Source organism: Erpetoichthys calabaricus, chromosome 13 (genome assembly GCF_900747795.2).
Source record: "Erpetoichthys calabaricus chromosome 13, fErpCal1.3, whole genome shotgun sequence".
In the NCBI taxonomy this organism is placed as follows: domain Eukaryota; kingdom Metazoa; phylum Chordata; class Cladistia; order Polypteriformes; family Polypteridae; genus Erpetoichthys; species Erpetoichthys calabaricus.
In genome coordinates, this window is record NC_041406.2 from 80166896 (window position 1) to 80187726 (window position 20831).

The window sequence follows — 20831 nt, forward strand, 5'->3', positions numbered from 1 at the left end:
TCCTTGTCACAACCAAGGCAAATCTTAGCATCTTTAACTCTGCCACCTCCAGCTCTGTCTCCTGCTTTATGGTCAGTGCCACTGTCTCCAACCCATATAACAAAGCTGGTCTCACAACCATCTTGTAGACCTTCCCTTTCACTCTTGCTGATACCAGTCTGTCACAAATTACTCCTGACACTCTTCTCCACCCACTCCACCCTGCCTGTACTCTCTTTTTCACCTCTCTTCCACAATCCCCATTACTCTGTACTATTGATCCCAAGTATTTAAACTCATCCACCTTCGCCAACTCTGCTCTTTGCATCCTCACCATTCCACTGACCTCCCTCTCATTTACACACATGTATTCAGTTTTGTCCCTACTGACCTTCATTCCTCTCCTCTCTAGAGCATATCTCCACCTCTCCAGGGTCTCCTCAACCTGCTCCCTACTCTCGCTACAGATCACACTGTCATCAGCAAACATCATAGTCCACGGGGACTCCTGTCTAATCTTGTCTGTCAACCTGTCCATCAGCATTGCCATCCATTCTTTAATAAATGGTTTAATGTATTTCATCATGAAAATGATATCAAATAATTATCTTAGTATTCAAAATGTCCAGAAAGCTGTAATATCATGAAGTTAATGTATTTTATTTGACGATCGCTGCCTGTGGTTTCTCTCAGTACAAGAAGTCCATTTAAGAGACACGTAGCGAATTACAACTGGGTTTCGGGAAACACTTAGAATATGAAGCCTTTAACGTGCTACAATATTTATGATGAGGTTTAAGAAACTCGCATAAATTAAACATCGATTTTAAGAGAAAATAGATTACGAGAGGTGGCATGGTGGCGCAGTGGTAGCGCTGCTGCCTCGCAGTTAAGAGACCCGGGTACGCTTCCCGGGTCCTCCCTGCGTGGAGTTTGCATGTTCTCCCCGTGTCTGCGTGCGTTTCCTCCGGGCGCTCCGGTTTCCTCCCACAGTCCAAAGACATGCAGGTTAGGTGGATTGGCAATTCTGAAATTGGCCCTAGTGTGTACTTGGTGTTTGTGTGTATCCTGTGGTGGGTTGGCACCCCGCCCAGGATTGGTTCCTGCCTTGTTGGCTAGGATTGGCTCCAGCAGACCCCCGTGACCCTGTGTTTGGATTCAGCGGGATGGATGGATAGATTACGAGATTAAAGTGGAATTTTGAGATTAAAGTTGACATTTTGACTTCAATTTCAACATAAACGACAAGATTAAAGTTGAAATTTTGAGATTAAAGTGGAAATTTCGAGATTAAAGTTGAAATTTCTCTTTTAATCTCGAAATTGACTTTTTTTTCAAGGTGTCCCTATTTTTTTTTCTTCTTTTCTCTGGCCCTAATATGCTTTCGTAGTACGCTTCTGTAGAATGGACATCCTCCTTTAAGAAAAAGTTTAGTTTGTGTTATACCTTCCAACTTAGCTGATACATGATGACAAATGATGTCTCTTCTGAGCAAATGTTGCTTGGAATGTATATTTTGAGGCTTATATAAGATAAAACAGAATCATGATTCTATCTGTAAGCTTGATACAGACAAGTAAACTGAATTTTGGTTGTAAATATAGTTAATAAGAGAAAAGGTGCTGTCTGAAGACGATAATGGGATAATGTAATCGTCCTTGACCATCAGCACACTCTCTAATATACCTCATTTTAAGCGAGAACTGTAAGCTATTTTGCAACTGACTGATCTTTTGGGGATAGGTAGATCATGATAGCATCAGTAAACTCCCACGTATAAAAACATGCAACCATACAGGCTTAAGTCATTGAATCATGTTGATTATAGGTCAGAATCCATGATTGTTCCTCAAGACCATAGCAGTAGCAGCATTCATTAAAATTAAATGGGCTTTACACATAGTAAGAATCTGTTGTTAACTTAAGGTAAATATACGCCAAAACATTTGGAAGTATGATTATTTGAGGAAGAAAGGAGGTAGAGACATTGTTTTCAAAAGAGTAGTCTAAACATTGGGGATGCACTGATAAACAGAAGTAAAAAGCAATGGTAAATTCTGGACTGACATGGAATGTTCATAGAGGGTTGCCAAAGAATCAGATACTTCAAGGACAACCAGGCATCTTTCTGTTGTAATAATATGGAGGTGACCAATTTGTTACGGTCAGGTAAAACACTTTTTACTGGCCACTAACCAACCAATATATAACATGACATAACCTAACATTCTCAAACCTGCTTTGTACTTTTCAGGTTTTGAAAGATGTGGGCTTATGTCAGGGACACTGGGAGCAAAACATGAACACAATCCTAACAGGTTCTAGTGCATTATATATTTTACTCATGCATGCACCTGTGCAAAAAAAAAAAAAAATTACCTTGAGCACAATAACCCATACATCCCTGTGTGGGCTGCAGTAGATACACATTAAATTCCCCACAGTTTCGCACAGTCACAGGAATTCTGAACAGGCAGCAGTCCTTTGTAGTGCTAAAGAAAAACTGCCATGTTGCACAGGCTGTGAGCTGCTTCACCTCCCCAGGCCGAGGAAGAGACTCTGATTCTTTAAGCGACAGCCACACAGGGGCCTGTGTGCCACAGTGATTCATCTGAAAGAAGTGTCACACAAAAACAAAACGTGATGTAAAATGTGTAGAATTTTTGTTTTGTTCAACATATTGAATGAAGGAATTTTAAAGAACCAAACCTCGATGGGCTCACTTATCCACCATAGGACACAACCACCCACTCAGCCAAAAAGTAAGCAAAAAACAGAAACAATTGTAATTCAAATTAAATAATATATTTGAATAGTAATATTTTATTTAATGGAAAATAAAGGGAAAATGTAAAGGTTTTTAAAAGCAGATTTACCTATACCTAGGGTTTTTAAATGACTATATATCATAGACAGTTAGAGTGATACTTTGATTTTAACAAATTTTTTAGTTAGAAGTCAATCATGCAGTCAGTGGAATGTTTGTCTTATTGTACTTTCTTCACTGAATTCCCTTCCACTCACTGTAATGAAGACACTCAGATCAGCTTTAGATTCCCAAAAAGATTAAACAAAATGTCAGAGAGTAACTGAACAGAACTTAAGTCAAACTTTCCTAAACATAAAATCACAGGGGAATCCCTTTACAAAATTGTCATGGTAATCAAAAGTAATTAAACTTGAATAATTTGATTGCATTCAGAATAGGCTAGTTAGTTATTACATTTTCTTTTAATATAAAAGAAGTCTAACAACTTAGACAGACCTGCTGAAGTCCTGTACCTTGCCTTGAGTCATCGCCCAAAGCTAATATACTGAATTAATTTTATTTTACTTGTATATACATAAGCAGACCTCTGTGACCCTGTGTTTGGATTCAGCGGGTTAGAAAATGGATGGATGGATGGATGTATATACATACATATAATATGTCACGGTGGCAATGTATGCTTTTACCTATATGAAGACTCTTGAACAGAGCTTTTTTATGGATCTATGGAAGTTAAAATATTGTGACATGCCGGCAGTCATGTGCTTTATTTCTGTGAGAGGCAATTAGAGGGCTGGGAGGAGAGGTTTTTAATTGTAAGGGGCAGATACACCTCCTAAGGCATGAGTGAAAGGGGTATAAGGCTTAAGAGGGGGCAGAAGTTCAGGATGAAGTTGATTTGGAGTGAGGAGACTAAAGGTGATGGATGGCGGTAACAAATGAAATCTAATGGGTATGTAGATTAGCTGATATAGGACAGCTAACAATACTTTAATAATTGGATGTGGTTTTGAAAGTAGACTGTAACCCAAAGAGGCAGAGCTAACGATAGTGCTCCATTTTTATGGAACTGAAAAGAGAAATAACCTCAGAAAATGCATGACAGCTGTGTGTCCTCCTGCTCTTATTGACACAAGTTCATACAATATTCAAATTTGTAGCTGGAAATCCACAAAGGAAGCAAATGAATCATGTATCTTAAAATAGTTTTTTATTCCTAAGCGTTGCATTCCTACAAGGAATCATCATCAGAGAAAAATGATTAGACTTAAAAGAACCCAAGGCAATATATAGCAAATAAGGAGGAGAGAACAGGTAGATGAAGTGGAGTTCAGAGGGTGTTGGTCATAAAGTCTTATTTATGTGTCTGTTCTTTTTTTCAAGCCTGCATATGCTGGGTTCATGTTCAAATGTCTGTTAATGGCGTTTTCATTGGATAGCCACATTTCAGCCAGTTCTCTGCCACTTTTAGTATTAGTCTTGAATTTTACTTGCACTGTGTCCCATTTAAATGTGTGTCCGATCGAACTTGTATGTGTGTGAATCAAAGGCCGTGGGTCCTTTCTTCTGACTGCATGTTGATGTTCCTATATACTTGTGGCAAGCGTTTTTGATGTTTATCCCACGTATACCACTGAACATGCATTACATGGTATGCTGTAAACCGTGTTCCATATCTCTGCTGATGATTTCTTACTTTTATCATTAAAAAAAGACTGTGCGCAGCTTGTTTGTAGGCCTGAGCGCTACTTTGGACAGGAAACACGCTGTACCCTCTGATACCCCATGATAATAAGGAAGTGTGTGCCATGTGGGATGGGGGGGTCATGTTGGAGTTGATTGTTTGATGGGATCTCTGGTGTCTTCACATAAGCATTGTCTGATGAATGTCTTTGGGTAGCCATTTGATGTGAATGGTTGGGTTTCCTCCGCGCGCTCCGGTTTCCTCCCACAGTCCAAAGACATGCAGGTTAGGTCGACTGGCGATTCTAAATTGGCCCTAGTGTGTGCTTGGTGTGTGGGTGTGTTTGTGTGTGTCCTGCGGTGGGTTGGCACCCTGCCCAGGATTGGTTCCTGCCTTGTGCCCTGTGTTGGCTGGGATTGGCTCCAGCAGACCCCCGTGACCCTGTGTTCAGATTCAGCGGGTTGGAAAATGGATGGATGGATGGATGGTTGGTAAAGATAGTGCCTTTTATTCTTTTTAGTCTCCTTGGTATTATAATGGGCATGAATTCTTCTGAAAACAGTCTTAACACAGCTCTGTTTATGTCATGGTGGGTGATTGATAGTAAAGTGTAACATTTTGTTTGCATAACATTCCTTACAATAAACACCTGTAATCAGGGTGGTGTTGTTACCTCTTTCAATGGATATGTCCAGGAAACTGATGCATTAGTTTATTTCTTTTTCCATAGTAAACTGGATCTCAGGGAATATTGTGTTGGTGTGGTTATAAAAATCATTCAGCTGGACTTTTTTAAAATGACGAATTTTTCGTCAATGTAGCATATCCAAAGTTTCAGTGTGTACTGAGAGCCACGGTTTCAAATCGCTGCATTACTAGTTCCACTAAGAATTCTGACAATGGTGATTCCACTGGCATGCCTTCTTTTTGTCTGTAATATTTCCCATTAAATTGAAAGAGAGTTTTCTGGCAAAGTGAAACTAGGTGCATTATATTGTTCTTGGGCTCTTTGCTTGTGTCATTATGGTGGGGTCATTGTTTAGCTTTGTTTGTAGAGTTTCTGTGGCCAGTTGAATTGGAGTCATGGGGCACAGTGACATAATATCAAACGAGACTATGATCTCATCCTCAGCGATGGATACATTTTTCAGTATTCATTTCATTTTTCAGCATTTCAATATTCAAATTATATTTTTGAAAAAGCTAAAAGAGTCAGAACTTAATAAAAAACCTAAACTGTTTTCCTTACTATTTCCCAAGGCTCTATCCAGACTGATGTGGATGAAATAACATTGAATTAATTAACTTACATGCAGTGAGTGCTCAGAAATGGGGTATGTTATGATACCAGACATGCCAATTCTTTATCAGATAAAATAATTCATGTCAGTATGCGGCATGAAAGTCAATAAAACATTTATTAATATTTCTATGAAAAAATAAAGGGGATCCTTAGGAAGGAAGGAAATACTACTAAGATTCTTTTTTGGTAATCAATGAGCCAATAATGAAATATTAGTTTATTGTTTTCTTTTAACAGTGTGTCATCAGTAATATTTTTGCATCTTTATAGATAAAGGTATTGTTTTCATATGACTTGTGTTTCAAAAACAATATCCCTTTACTGGTCTACTGACAATGATATTAATTCTCAAGTAAATGCACTTAAAAAAAATCTTCCATCCTAAACCTACTTGATTTATATGAACTGTATTAATGTAAAAGCGATTCACTATATGCTTCAGGTAAAAAGAGAAGACTTTTCTCATGAGCCTGCATAAAACTATTGTTATACAGTTTTAATAATTGTGCATGGCACACAGACCCAGGCATTAGCAGTGCTATGATGCCTTGTAGCGCCAGGACTTAGAATCCTAACCCCAACCTGGACACTTTCTTTCTAAATTTCTTAATTTTGTCTATGATAGGTGTGTTTTTTCCCCAGGTCCTCAAAACACACACACCATACACACTTTCCATCCCAAAGATGTGCTTTTTGGCAGATCTAATAGAGTGACATGATCAAGTGTGGATTCATGCCTGAGTGTACTCTGCAATGAACTGGCACCCCACAGCTCTCTCTTGCCAGCTGTCTATGTGTTGTCTATGCTGATTTACAGTCATTTTTTTGACAACTGTGTCTGTGACTGGATAGCCATCCAAACACTTATCAATATGAATTTTATTTTTGCACTAGTGCTTAGCACTACTTCTTCATAACAGGTGAACTATAGCCAAGCCACTTTATGACACAGGGATCGTCTTTTCCCCCACACAAAATTAAAGGAAAGGACAAATGCCTCATATATTAACTGTTAGTGCCTTAAGCCAGAAATGATGCAGATCAGTGCAGAAAAATACATGCTCCACAAACAGACTGCTGTAAAGGTTTACAATGAAAGTGTGTGTAGCAACAGATTGGGTTTAATTTGTCCAGATTTTTGTGATAAGAAGTATAGGACAAATAATGATGGACATTTGCTAGTCCATCACTTGCTTCATTGGCTTCACTTCCACTATCAAAAAGTGCAGTTTCAAAACAGAAATGTAAACACAAGATTTAAAAGAAAGATGCTAACCCTCGTTCTACTCAGAATACCATAAAATCACACACTGTTAAGCAGTACTTGAACTATTTATGAACAATTCTTACTATAAGGAAAGTAAGAAAGGCAAATGGGTTAACAATTTACAATTAGGGAGCTATAACCATATAGAAAATAGTTAACAATTTAGGAATTTTATTACCTCCACACATTTTGTTGGCATATCGGCTGGTTTATCAAAAATATGGAAACGATACCATCCAGGAGTTAAAGAATGATCACATATTAAGTCCTGTATTGCTGACTGCTGAAGTTTTTGAGAATCGAATGTAACACTTCTATAAGGGTTTTGGAGAATACGATGGCCATTGGGACTACATTCAGGAGCTGTTTGAAAAACAAAAGTAAATATACTGTAAAGTGTTGGAATTAATAAAAACAATATAGCTTTGACAAGACTTTATATTAACTGATGCGATAACTGGATAATAATCTCATAATATAAGTAGTAGGATAGTTTTATATATTATTTATTTACCAATAAAGGCAAAAATCCATATTATTTTCTCTGTCATCATATAAAGATAGCTCAAAAGTTTTGACTATGAAGAAATTGCAGTTTTAACAAATCTGTAAAAATCACAGTCTAATGTTAATATATACTGTATCTGGTTAATAAGAAAACTATAAACATACCCCACTGTTCATTGTTCGCAGAAGGCTGCAGACTCATATTGATATACTTCTCACTAACTCTTCTCCCAAAATACTGCCATCTATGAGAACCAAAAATTTCAAATGGCTACACTGGCTGGTGTTTTACATTCATGGTCTTTCACATACTGTACATGAATCTCTTCTGCCTTTCAGAAAGATTAACTTTCTTTGCTGCAGCACACCCTACAAGACTGTCTTTTTTAAGACTTCTTTGAACTGTTGAAGTGTGTAGTTTGATGCCAGATGCTCAGCAAACACTTTGATGTATTTTCTTCTGTCCCGTAAGGAAGTTACCTTTCAGTACTTTTCATCAGATAGGGTCATCAGTTTGCCTCCAAATTGTTTTTAAAAGTTCTTTCTGACAGCTTCAACACCACATCTTGGTTTGGTCTCCTACTGCCTTGTGGGTACAACACTATGATTTTGCTAACATAGCTATTGACCAGTGTCTCCTTGAGAAACTATCCAATGCACCCCTCCCACCCCAGGTTAGGCTTACGCTTTGTTCATTTTTGATCCTTGATTATCACTGTTTATGCTAATATTGTAATCTTTTGTTATTATTTGCCTAATTATGTACTTTATGTCAGTTGTGTTTATTATGTAGTTTCTATATACTAACATTTATTCTGCAATGTCTCTTTTATTTTTTGTGTGGCTTCCAAACAGGCAGGGCCACCTGTCAGTTTCTGTTCCCAGCCCTATAAAGGCTCAAGGAAATTGCAGTGTTTCTGTGGTACATTGTATGAGCTGGCTGATTTTGAGTTCCCCTGTGTTTTATCTTATTATTGGAATACTGAATTTTGCTAGCTGTCTTTTTTGAACAATCTATTTGAATTGTGTATATGATCTCTGTTTGTATCAGGAATGCTCTTTTTAACGTTCCTTTCTGCTCTTTGAGCTTTCTTTTGTTATGCAGTGCATTTGTGAAGTAACTTTTATTTATAAAGATTCCTCATTTACCCTTTTTGTCTTCTGTCCAAGTGTTTATGGCCATCCCTTTCCTATTTGGACATTTTTTGTATAATTGGGCCATTCAAAATATATTTTAAAACTTTGATTTAAAGTTTGGCTCCAGTGTAGGCCAAGGCCAGCCAGTGTTGGTGGATCTCAGACTGCCTTTGCATATACCCCTCTGGGCAGGCCAGTGAAGATTCTGGGCTGCTTTCCTTGCCATTTTGGAGGTTTCACACCACTTTGTCCATTTCGAGTGAGTGGATCACTGCACACACTGGGTTCAACTTATCACTAACTCATTAATTTCAATCAGACATGCTGTTGTTTTAACCTAACAAATGCGTTGGAATGGTTGGAGTAAGATGAGGGGAGGTTTGGGAACCATATCCCTGTTATTCTTGCCATTTTACAAGATAAAGTTTGTATAAAAAGCATTCACACTCTTAAAAGTTTTTGCAATTTATTGTGATAGAAAAATTGAATAACATTGGATTTAGTTTGACTGTTTGACACTGATCAACAGAAAAATATACTTTTAACAGTGAAAAGTAAAAACTGATCTCTACAAAATGGGCTAAAATAATTATAAATATAAATCACAAATTAATTAATCACATAAGTATTCACCCTCATTAATATGACACACTTAAATCATCACTGGTGCAGCCAACTGGTCTTAGAAGTTACATAATTATTTCAGTGGCTATCATGTGTCTGCAGTCAGTTGATTGTTGTAAAAAAATCTTAACTGTATAAGGCTTGTGGCCCAACCTACACAATGAAGACAAAAGAACACTTGTGAATTTCCTCTTGGGATTAATAAAGTATCTATCTATCTATCTATCTATCTATCTATCTATCTATCTATCTATCTATCTATCTATCTATCTATCTATCTATCTATCTATCTATCTATCTATCTATCTATCTATCTATCTATCTATCTATCTATCTATCTATCTATCTATCTATCTATTTATCTATCTATCTATCTATCTATCTATCTATCTATCTACTCCAAGAAACTCTGTGAAAAGATGATTGAAATGATAAGTCAGGGATATATGTCCCTCGGAGTCAAGTTAGATCAGTCTGTTGTGTCAGACGGCCAGGACCCATGCCCGGCTGGAATGTCTAGAAGGACTAGGAGAGGGATTATACCTCCCCTGGGCCACGAGAGGGTGGCCACCCTGGTCTGTATGGGGACCACAGGAACGGAGCTTGGAGGCTCAACCCCATTGGGGTCCATGGCTACCACAGGGGGGGTACCCAGAGGACTGTGGAGCCCTAGGTGTCAGCACTTCCACCATACCCAGAAGTGCTGGTGGAAGAGATTCCAGGGACACCCGAAGTGCTTCTGGGTGCTCATGCGGCACTTCCGCCACACACGAAACTCATCAGAGAGCACCTGGAGCACATCCAGGTGATTATAAAAGAGGTCGCCTCCTCCAAGTGAGACAGCCGAGTCAGGAGGAAGAAGGCAATGCTGGGGAGGAGAGGTGGGAAGGTGGAAGGAGAAGTCCAGAGAGGAGAGAAAAGGACGGAAGAAGGGTGTTTGGTGCAGGGGCACTGTGTTGTGTGCTGGACTTTTATTAGTAAAGAGTGTGTTTTTGGAACATTGTGTCCGTGTCTGTCTGTGCCGAGGCTGAACTACCACACTGTTAAGAAATGAAAACAGTATGACATAGCTGTAAATCTACCTAGAGCAGGTCATCCACACGAACCTAGTAAATATGCAAGAAAAAGACTAGCAAGGGAGGCCACCAAGAGACCTGAGATAACTCTGAAAGAGTTGCATGCTACACTGTCTCTGACTGCAGAGATTGTGCATATGACAGCTGTTGAATGGGTGCTTCCCCAGTGGCAGGTTTATGGCAGAGTGGCAAAGAGAAAAAATGCATATTGCATCTCAACTAAAATTAGCCATATGATAAATGGAAGACTCTAAAATCAGATGAAAAAAGGTTCTACGTTCTGATGAGACCTAAACTGAGTCTTTTGCCCATCAGACTAAATGCCTTATTTGAACACTGCACATTATCAAAACCACACCACCCCACTGTGAAGCATGATGGTGGCAGCTTCATGCTGTGAGGATTCTTCTCTGCCCTGAAAGGCTTGTGATTATAAAGGAAAAAATGAATGAAGTAAAACACAGAGAAATCCTAGAGCAAAACCTGATATAGTCTGCAAGAAACCTGCAACTTGGGAGAAGATTTATTTTCCACAAAGACAACAATAATAATGTTTAATAATTTCCTGGAGTGACCATGTCAGAGTCCAGATGTCAATCCAATTGAGTATCTGTGGCTGAACTTGAAAAAGGCTGTTCACTCATGATGCACATGCAACCTGACAGAACTTGAGCATTTTTGCAAAGAAGAATGGTGAAAAATTGCAGATAAAGACTTGTGAACAAAGACTCAAGCCTGAAATGGCTGCCAAAGGTGCATCTGCTACATACTGACTTGAAGGGGCTGCATACTTATGAAATTATTTTTTTTGTGTTTTATGTTTGTAATTAATTTAGACCATATTGTGGAGATTTCTTTTCACTTTTATATTAAGAAGTCTTTCTGTTGATCAGGGCCCAAAAAGCCTAATTAAATTCACTGTGATTAAATTTTGTGCAATAGTGAAATGGGAAAACTTCCTTTTTATAGGTACTTTATCAATAAGTTTTTGGAAAACAGGAGAAAACGTTGTTTTATTTTTATTGTATCAATGCTTGTTTGTATTTAGTCTAATCTTACATAATGTTTTTATGAGTAAATAAAGACAGGTAACTAGCTCTAAGACGTATGTGTATTGCTGTATTATAAGTTGGTGTTGTAGCCTTTTTCAAGGTAAATGAAAAGGTTTAAAGAGACTCAGAAATAATTAAATTTATGGGACAACAAATGTACATACAGAGGAATAACCCTCATTCATCTGAGGGGAGGATAATAGAGTCCTTCAGGAGAAAGAGTGTAATAGTGACTGTCTCAGAAGCTGCAACTGAAGCATTTAAATTAGCTTTAGAAACAGAGGAAATAAATTCCTTAATCATTACACATGAATGTTTTCTAAAGTTGAAGTTAACTTTTTAGTGTGCCTTTGCAGCGAGGTCAGCAAAATTCTGTGATCAAGAACTGAGGCTGGCATCATCATGATCATTCAGGTCTATGTTTTAGGGCCCACTGGTGGCTTCAGGTTTTTGTTTCAACCAGATTCATAATCAGTGACAACAACTGATAATACTGATCTCATTTAATTAGCTGATATTTTTTCTCTTCTCTTATTCTACATTCAGAAAAATAGAGCAGCATGATTTTACATTTATAAAACATTTAGAAATACTACTATTTTGCTATGAATTTAAATGCTTAACTCTCTTTAGTTAATTTCATTATATTTTGCACTTTCTCCGTGCAGTTTACTCCCTTCATAGTATCTTAATAATGACAACGAGCAGAGCAGACACCCAGGTAAACAGCACTGAATCTAGAAAAGTTGCAACTACTTTAGCATCAGACTCACTAATTAGTAAGTAATTGATTAATTAAAAAATTAGAACAAATGGAAAAGTAGAATGAAAATCAAGAGGGATTTTTTTTTCTAATATATATATTGTTCCCAAACACAGAATCTGGGAAATGACAGTTCACTTAATTCGCCCAGGAGTCCGATTAAAAACAGAAACTAGTTGGAGCAAAAACCTGCAGCCACAGTGGGTCCGCAGGACCGAGTTTGAGAACCCCCTGTTTTAGGCTGTTTCATTGTGCCATACCCCACAAGGGAACACTCTTCCTTGCCAGGTCCACAATTTGCCTTTTCTAGTACAAAGTTGGATTGGGAACTAGCATTCAGACATTGTGATAGTATTTCTTTTACGTTTATTACTCCTTGAGTGTTCCATAGATTCTTGCACTAAATATGTGAATATTTGAAAGACCAGCATTTCTAAAGTGGCACTGTATTAGTAAGTGTAGACATGTGCTTCGAGTGTGCTCTGTGATAGACTGACTTCCTGCCTAGGGTTGGTTTCAGCTGTCTGACTGGGGTGAACTGACTAAACCTTATGTCAACTCATTGGAAGACTCAATCTTTATCTTCCACTTTTTTGGTTAAGAGTAAAACAAAAATGATGTCGTCCTTCAGTAGGTTTCATTTAGTTTTAATGGTGTTTAAATAAGTATGTGTGACACCCTTGGCGTAAGTCATTTTATTGAACGTTTTTAATTGTGTTTGTTTTAATGGTATTTTCTGTATTTAGATGGACCAAGAGAAAGCTGTGTAGGTATCTAGTAAATTATGTTGTCAGAATTGGAAAGGAAGTAAGCTCGGGAAAGTTTAACTACATCTTCCCTTTCTTTCCCTCTCTGCTGTCATACACTAATTATGCTTATTATTGCTAATCTGAAAGCATGAGCTTCCTTCACATGTTATGCTTCAGGAGTACGAAAACCTCTATATTATAATGATTGATTTAGCAGTAAACCAAGGCGTGACGTTTTTTTGGCAGCAGAAGTAGGAAGAAATTAATTTCTTTCTTAATTTAAGCTTTTTGAATTACCAAAAATGTTTCATATTTTGGTGTACCACCATTTTATTTTCTTATGGATACAAAGATTTTTGTTATTATTCACATTCCTACCACTAGAGTGAGAACCAAAAATCTTTAAGTGTGATGTCACTTTTCCAACATTATAAATGTCAGCGTCACTTCCTGGTTAACCAAGATTCTGAATACAAACAACAAAAAACTTTTACTTTGCTATCAATTAGAATTATTTCCTCATCTCTTGATTTTTTTTTTTGGCTTGTGTGTTGAACTTAGTAGTTTTTAACTTTTGACTTTGGTAATGGGCCTTGCTAGCACTCTCACTCATCTCCTTGTCTATTCTTTCTGCCAGTTCTTCTGCTACTCAGAACAATATTAAAAATTAAGAACTGTACCAAAAATACAATTAAACATTACAAAAAAAAACGATTCACCCTTGATTCTGGTATTTTTCAGAATAAATTTATTTTCCTGAAAAACTGAATCTTACCAGTCTTTCATACTATGAAGCTGCTCAACTTGATATTCCTAAAATCAGGAGTGAAATGAAAGGGTGCATTATATAGCATAAAAAGGGCATATGCTAAAAACATGAGGGGATATAGCCTAAATATCTTCTGACACTCATAGATGAAATGCCTGGCTCTGGCTCCTTTAATTTACTGCTCCCTTTCTGACCAGGGCTGAAATTGTAATGTTACACATGGACCCACAGTCCTAAAATAAAATGCAAATAAAAACCAAGTTAAAGATAAGGAATTGTTGACACTTCTTATGTTTTCTATATGTATCTTTCTACTCCTCTAGTCTTCAAAAAAACATTCATGTAAGGATGTAAAAGCAAAACATTAACATAGTCGGAAATTTTGACTAATTGATGATATTCTCAATTGGCACCATGCATTTCTGTCCCTGAGGCATTCTGTATCCTAGAATTTGTCTTGCATGCCTATGAGCAATCATGTTTGTCTGATGCTCAGCTCGTCTATATTAAAGATTCCTTCTTGCTTGTCAGTGCGGTTCAGCATCTTGTCTTCTTATGAAAGGGGGTTGTGTAACTCAACAACTGGCTAGATATTAACAACAGTAAACTCTCCGCGGTTGTTGACATGCAAGTCTCTGTCCTTGCCATTTTAGAATTCTGCGTCCTATACTTGATGCTCAGTGAATGGAACTGCTCTTATCCTTCCCATTCTTATTATGGTGTTATCAGCCTTTGCAATTTGCTTGATGCACAGAAGATGTCTCTGCTGCTCTTATTCTTGTTATAAACACACAACCACAAGTCACTTTGCTGAAGTTAATGCTACTTGAATTTTTTTTGAATTTCCAGAAGATTTCTTGTCATAAGCTTTTGATCAAGACCAAGATCAGGGTTCTAGCCCTATTAGTTTGTGAGTACTCCCGTAAAAGATTGACAGACTTTAGCATTTTATGTATATAAAATGAAGCAAAATAGAGAGTCTTATTCCTGCCAAAACTACCAACCATTATTACTAATAAACAAAAAAAATTCTCTTTGCTTGCAAATTTAATTTGTAAATCAAATCTGTAAAAATCAAGAATCAACAACACATACATTCTCTGATATACTTGCAGCATAAGAGGTCCCACACGTACTATTGTGGAATCACAGTTACTTGTATTGGGCGACTTATCCAGTATGTGTATTGTATGCCCTGGAATGGGCCCTCAATGAATAAAAGATTCCTCCAGGTGCATATATTTAATGTTCAGAAGGAGAATGATGGCTGGCTTAAATTTACAGCCTGTGCTGGAAAAAATCCAGCCATGTTGGTTCTTTAAGACACTTGCTGTCTTTTAAGGGCAACCTAATGCTTGGGATTCCAAGGGCACCAGGTGCTGCTGCAAGGCACTCTAACCTTATGATTCTTTGGCAAAATTAGGGCAACCTCTGACACTGCAACTGATTCTGATGCCAGAAGTGACCGCAGAAGATTCTGTTTTAAAGTCACCTTATGGTCAAAGACACATTGCATTTAGAGTTGCTAGAATAGTTTGGGTCAGAACCTAAACTGATTGAAGGAAGTGGAGAAAGATAAAAGGTTAGATACTGTATGTTTGAAGGCATTTTATGTTGCACAAATGAGTACGCACTCTACCAAGGCAATAAGGCTTAGTTGATCCTAAAGTGGCAGCACGTTTTGCTTCTGTTTACTTTTTTACTTTATATTCTCACATTTTAAAACTTTTCAAAAACATCTGCCCTCTTTAATCTGACTGTGTGTGTGAATGGTCTGTGTTTGATCGGCCCACTTGCTAGTGCACAGGCTTCTGTATATGATTAAAACAGCCACAAAATGAACCTTTCAAACTGTACCACTGGCAGTGGTCATTATAAGGAATTTCAGTGATTATGCCTGAAATATCTGTGGGTAATACTTCACAATACTGTGTTCTGGCTCCTCCATCTGTACTTCATGTATTTTATTGAAGAATGGATTTTAAAGTTCAAGCTGGCTTAATTACTCTTAATAATTTTAATCACTTCCATCATCCATCCATCCATTATCCAACCCACTGTATCCTAGCTACAGGGTCACGGGGGTCTGCTGGAGCCAATCCCAGCCAACACAGGGCGCAAGGCAGGAAACACCATTACTTGTTTAGCATTCACACACATTATACTTGCTTTTTCTTATTTAACATTCTCAATTGCTGCCATGAACTTCATGAAATAATGAAACTAAACTGTATGTAATATTTTAAGATTTGCTTCACAAATACATTAAACAGTGCTATAAAAAGTATTTGCACCTAATTGATTCCCTTTATTTTTGGAAATTTTTGACACTGTTTACCATTGGGTAGCACAGTGGTGCAGTGGTGGCACTGCTGCCTTTAAGTGAGGAGACCAATGTTCACATCCTCTGTGCTTCCTGTGTGGAGTTTACATGTTCACCTCATGTCCACATGCAGGTTAGGAAAATTGCTTTTGCTAAATTGGCCCATTCTGTTCCTGCCTTGCAAAAAATAATTGCTGAGTTAGCCTCAAGCTTGCCCTGTCCTGGGTAATCGAGTTAAGAAACTAGATGGATGGACTGTAATCAGGTCTTAAAGTACAATCAAATATTAGATAAAAGGCACCTGAGCGAACAAATAACATTTTAACTGTATTTACAGTTAGGTACATAAATATTTGGACAGAGACAACTTTTTTCTCATTTTGGTTCTGTACATTACCACAATGAATTTTAAATGAAACAACTCAGATGCAGTTGAAGTGCAGACTTTCAGCTTTAATTCAGTGGGGTGAACAAAACGATTGCATAAAAATGTGAGGCAACTAAAGCATTTTTTTAACATAATCCCTTCATTTCAGGGGCTCAAAAGTAATTGGACAAATTTAATAACTGGAAATAAAATGTTCATTTCTAATACTTGGTTGAAAACCCTTTGCTGGCAATGACAGCCTGAAGTCTTGAACTCATGGACATCACCAGATGTTGGGTTTCCTCCTTTTTAATGCTCTGCCAGGCCTTTACTGCAGTGGCTTTCAGTTGCTGTTTGTTTGTGGGCCTTTCTGTCCGAAGTTTAGACTTCAACAAGTGAAATGCATGCTCAATTGGGTTAAGATCAGGTGACTTACTTGGCCATTCAAGAATTTTTCCACTTCTTTGCTTTAATAAACTCCTGGGTTGCTTTGGCTGTATGTTTTGGGTCATTGTCCATCTGTACCATGAAACACCACCCAATCAATTTGACTGCATTTAGCTGGATTTGAGCAGACAGTATGTCTCTGAACACCTCAGAATTCATTTGGCTGCTTCTGTCCTGTGTCACATCATCAATAAACACTAGTGTCCCAGTGCCACTGGCAGCCATGTACGCCTAAACCATTACACTGCCTCCACCGTGTTTTACAGATGATGTGGTATGCTTTGCATATTGAGCTGTTCCATGCCTTCTCCATACTTTTTTTTGCCATCATTCTGGTAGAGGTTGATCTTAGTTTCATCTGTCCAAAGAATGTTTTTCCAGAACTGTGCTGGCTTTTTTAGATGTTCTTTAGCAAAGTCCAATCTAGCCTTTCTATTCTTGAGGCTTATGAGTGGCTTGCACCTTGCAGTGCACCCTCTGTATTTACTTTCATGCAGTCTTCTCTTTATGGTAGACTTGGATATCGATATGCCTACCCCCTGGAGAGTGTTGTTCACTTGGTTGGCTGTTGTGAAGGGGTTTCTCTTCACCATGGAAATGATTCTGCAATCATCCACCACTGTTGTCTTCCGTGGATGTCCAGGTCTTTTTGCGTTGCTGAGTTCACCAGTGCTTGCTTTCTTTCTCAGGATGTACCAAATTGTAGATTTTGGCACTCGTAATATTGTAGCAATTTCTCGGATGGGTTTGTTCTGTTTTCGCAGCTTAAGGATGGCTTCTTTCACCTGCATGGAGAGCTCCTTTGATTGCATGTTGTCTGTTCACAGCAAAATCTTCCACATACAAGCACCACACCTCAAATCAACTCCAGGCCTTTTATCTGCTTAATTGATAATGACATAACGACGGACTTGCCCACACCTGCCCATGAAATAGCCTTTCAGTCAATTGTCCAATTACTTTTGAGCCCCTAAAATGAAGGGATTGTGTTAAAAAAATGCTTTAGTTGCCTCACATTTTTATGCAATCGTTTTGTTCACCCCACTGAATTAAAGCTGAACGTCTGCACTTCAACTGCATCTGAGTTGTTTCATTTAAAATTCATTGTGGTAATGTACAGAACCAAAATTAGAAAAAAGTTGTCCCTGTCCAAATATTTATGGACCTAACTGTATGTTATCACATGAACAGAGCTATCTTAAATCAGCTGGTATCATGCAAAATAGTCATTGCCCCCAAGTTAAATTAACCCATTTACAAGCACAATTAAAGTCAACTGATTGAACATAACCAGACCCGATTACATGCAACTCTGCTCAATATAAACCTCAACTTAATTTGACCCTTACCATCTTCACAGGAGTGGCTGGCTTACCAGAACTACTCCAAGGGTACTTTATAAAGTCAACCATTAAGTCACAATGAATTCTAAACAAACAATCAATGATCTGCAAACTTTCCTTATCTTAGTTAAAATCAGTGTTAATGACTCTACAGCCAGTTAGACACTGGGTTAAATTGGAGTGCAACAAGACAGTAACCACAGGTAACGAAGAACCAATTAATTATTTGTCTGCTGGGAGGCACCTGAACGATCCCAACATTTTGGGAAAATGATCTATATAGCCTCATATAAGAAAAATTGACATTTTTGGATGATTTTCGTCTCATTATGTCTGATGCTATCACAGTGTTCTGTAGTACAAATAACAATCAAAGATAGTGGAAGAAGTGAGACAGGATGGGGGTTCTTTGCTGCCTTAGCTCTAGGATGACTTAACATAGCTGAAGGAATCATGAATCCTATCCATAGGAGAAAATTCTTAATGAGAATGTCCAGTCATCCACTTAAGCTGAAATTTAGTTTGGTCATGCAGCAAAACAGTGATTCAAAACACAAGCGAAAATACACAATGGCAGAAAAAGAAATGCATTTAAAGTTGAGTACTGGTCTGATCAAAGTCTAGACCTAAACCCAATGTAGATTCTGTGGTGGGATGTAAAAAAAGCAATTTGTGTTTAAAAACCTACTCATTGTTTCTGATTTAAAACAGTTCTGCTAGGAAGAATAAACTAAAATTTCTCTACAGTAATGTGGAAGACTGACAAAGTATTTGGTTGCTATAATTTCAGCTAAAGGTGGTTCAGCCATTTACAGTATTATGTAAACAAGTTAAGGGGTGATTACATTTTCACACAGTGTCAGATGATGTTGCATAGCTCTGTTCATTCAATAAATAACATAAAAAAGTCTTAATTATTCAGCTGTGTACCCTTTATCTATACAGAGTTATCCAGCACTGCCAGAATGAGAACGTGAAAAAGTAGAAGTGATAATTACAAATTATATATTACCCTTAAACTTGTTGGATTTTGTAGATTTAGTCATTTTCTTCTGGTGTGAAGAACCCCAAATTGCAATAAAATACCTTCAGAGACAATATGGCCACACCCAGAGCAGCTTGAGGGCATCACAAAAAAGTAAAATTTAAATGTAAAGGGCAGGAATGAAACCCAAATAAATAAGCTGAAAGAGAAACACTTACAGATGAAAACTTCTGACCTAGTGTGATCTTTTGTCTGCTAAATACACACAATTTATGACCACACAGAAATAACATTTAATCAGTTTAAAATAAAACAGATGTTTCCGAAATTAATGCCACTGACAAATCAAAATGTTATAAAATTAGTAAATAAGTTATTTAGGAATCAGATCTCCAGGTAAGCATCAAGCAAAACATTTATTATTTGTCATTTATAACTGGGTGGAAGATCTTATGAAGGTAAAAGTAAAGGTTTTATATGAAAGAGAAATAATTTAACTTAAGGGACTGGTGCTTATGTTTGGAAGACTAAAAGTGATACTCTGCTACTGAGTCCTCAACTGTGCAGAAGCATGGACTGGGAGTCTAACATCAGTTATTTATGTCTCAGACTGTATCTTCATGGGTTGCTATAAACAAGGAATCTGGAATGTCTTCCTCTTTGCACGGTGTACAGTACTTTGTGTGATGCTACATACACTCTGTTGTTGCAGTTTCATTGCAACATTGAAACATGAAGTATTTATCTTCTGGCATGAGCGCAGCCCTGAAACCCCTAGTGATGTATGTATAGAGGTTAATTCCACTCTGTGAGAAAAACAAGTTGCAAAAACATATTTTTCATTTCTTCCAAACTAGAGATTTTGTTAATTGTAATATACCAGAATTTCCAAAAGTACATACTTTACCTACCATAAAAAACAATCATTGTTTGAAAAAGCTCAAACAAAACAGCAAATCTAAAAGAATGAATCCTCCTTAGTTTATGCTGTAAATTAATTTAATTAAGTTTAGAGCTCTACTTTCTATGATCAAACTTTTTAAAATTGACCCAGAATTAAATTATATGTGCATTGGATCACGGTGGCGGAGTGGTAGCACTGCTGCCATGCAGTAAGGAGACCTGGGTTCGCTTCCTGGGTCCTCCCTGAGTGGAGTTTGCATGTTCTTCCTATGTCTGCATGGGTTTCCTCTGGGTGCTCTGGTTTCTTCCCACAGTCTAAAGACATGCAGGTTAGGTGGATTGGCGATCCTAAATTGTCCCTAGTGTGTGCTTGGTGTGTGGGTATGTGTGTGTGTGCGTGTGTGTGTGTGTTGTACTGTGGCGGGTTGACGCCTTGCCCGGGATTGGTTCCTGCCTTGTGCCCTGTGTTGGCTGGGATTGGCCAGCTGGGATTGACCAGCAGACCCCTGTGGCCCTGTGTTCGGATTCAGCAGGTTGGAAAATGGATGGATGGATGGATGTGCATTGGATCAGCACTAAGTACCAATAGCGCTTACACACTTGTTTTAGCGTTTCCCTCAAATAATATTCATCTGTTTTAAGCGTTTGTAGGGCCTTGGAACAAACTTTTATCTTCTTATTGGCCTTTTTAAAAGTATCCTTAATGAAACACCCATCTTTAATGGCTATTGCAATGTAGTAGACTTTGTTATGTGGCTCACAAACTAAATTTTCTCATTTGAA

The 20831-nt window shown here is 37.8% G+C and overlaps 1 protein-coding gene across 1 annotated transcript in view; it reads right to left on the minus strand.

The window, feature by feature from the left end:
• The window catches only part of vwde (von Willebrand factor D and EGF domains), a 114194-nt gene that overhangs the window by 74499 nt on the left and 18864 nt on the right, over positions 1–20831 (minus strand). The window contains 2 exon segments of the mRNA XM_028817157.2: positions 2359–2590; positions 7182–7366. Coding sequence (XP_028672990.1) covers positions 2359–2590; positions 7182–7366 — 417 coding nt within the window.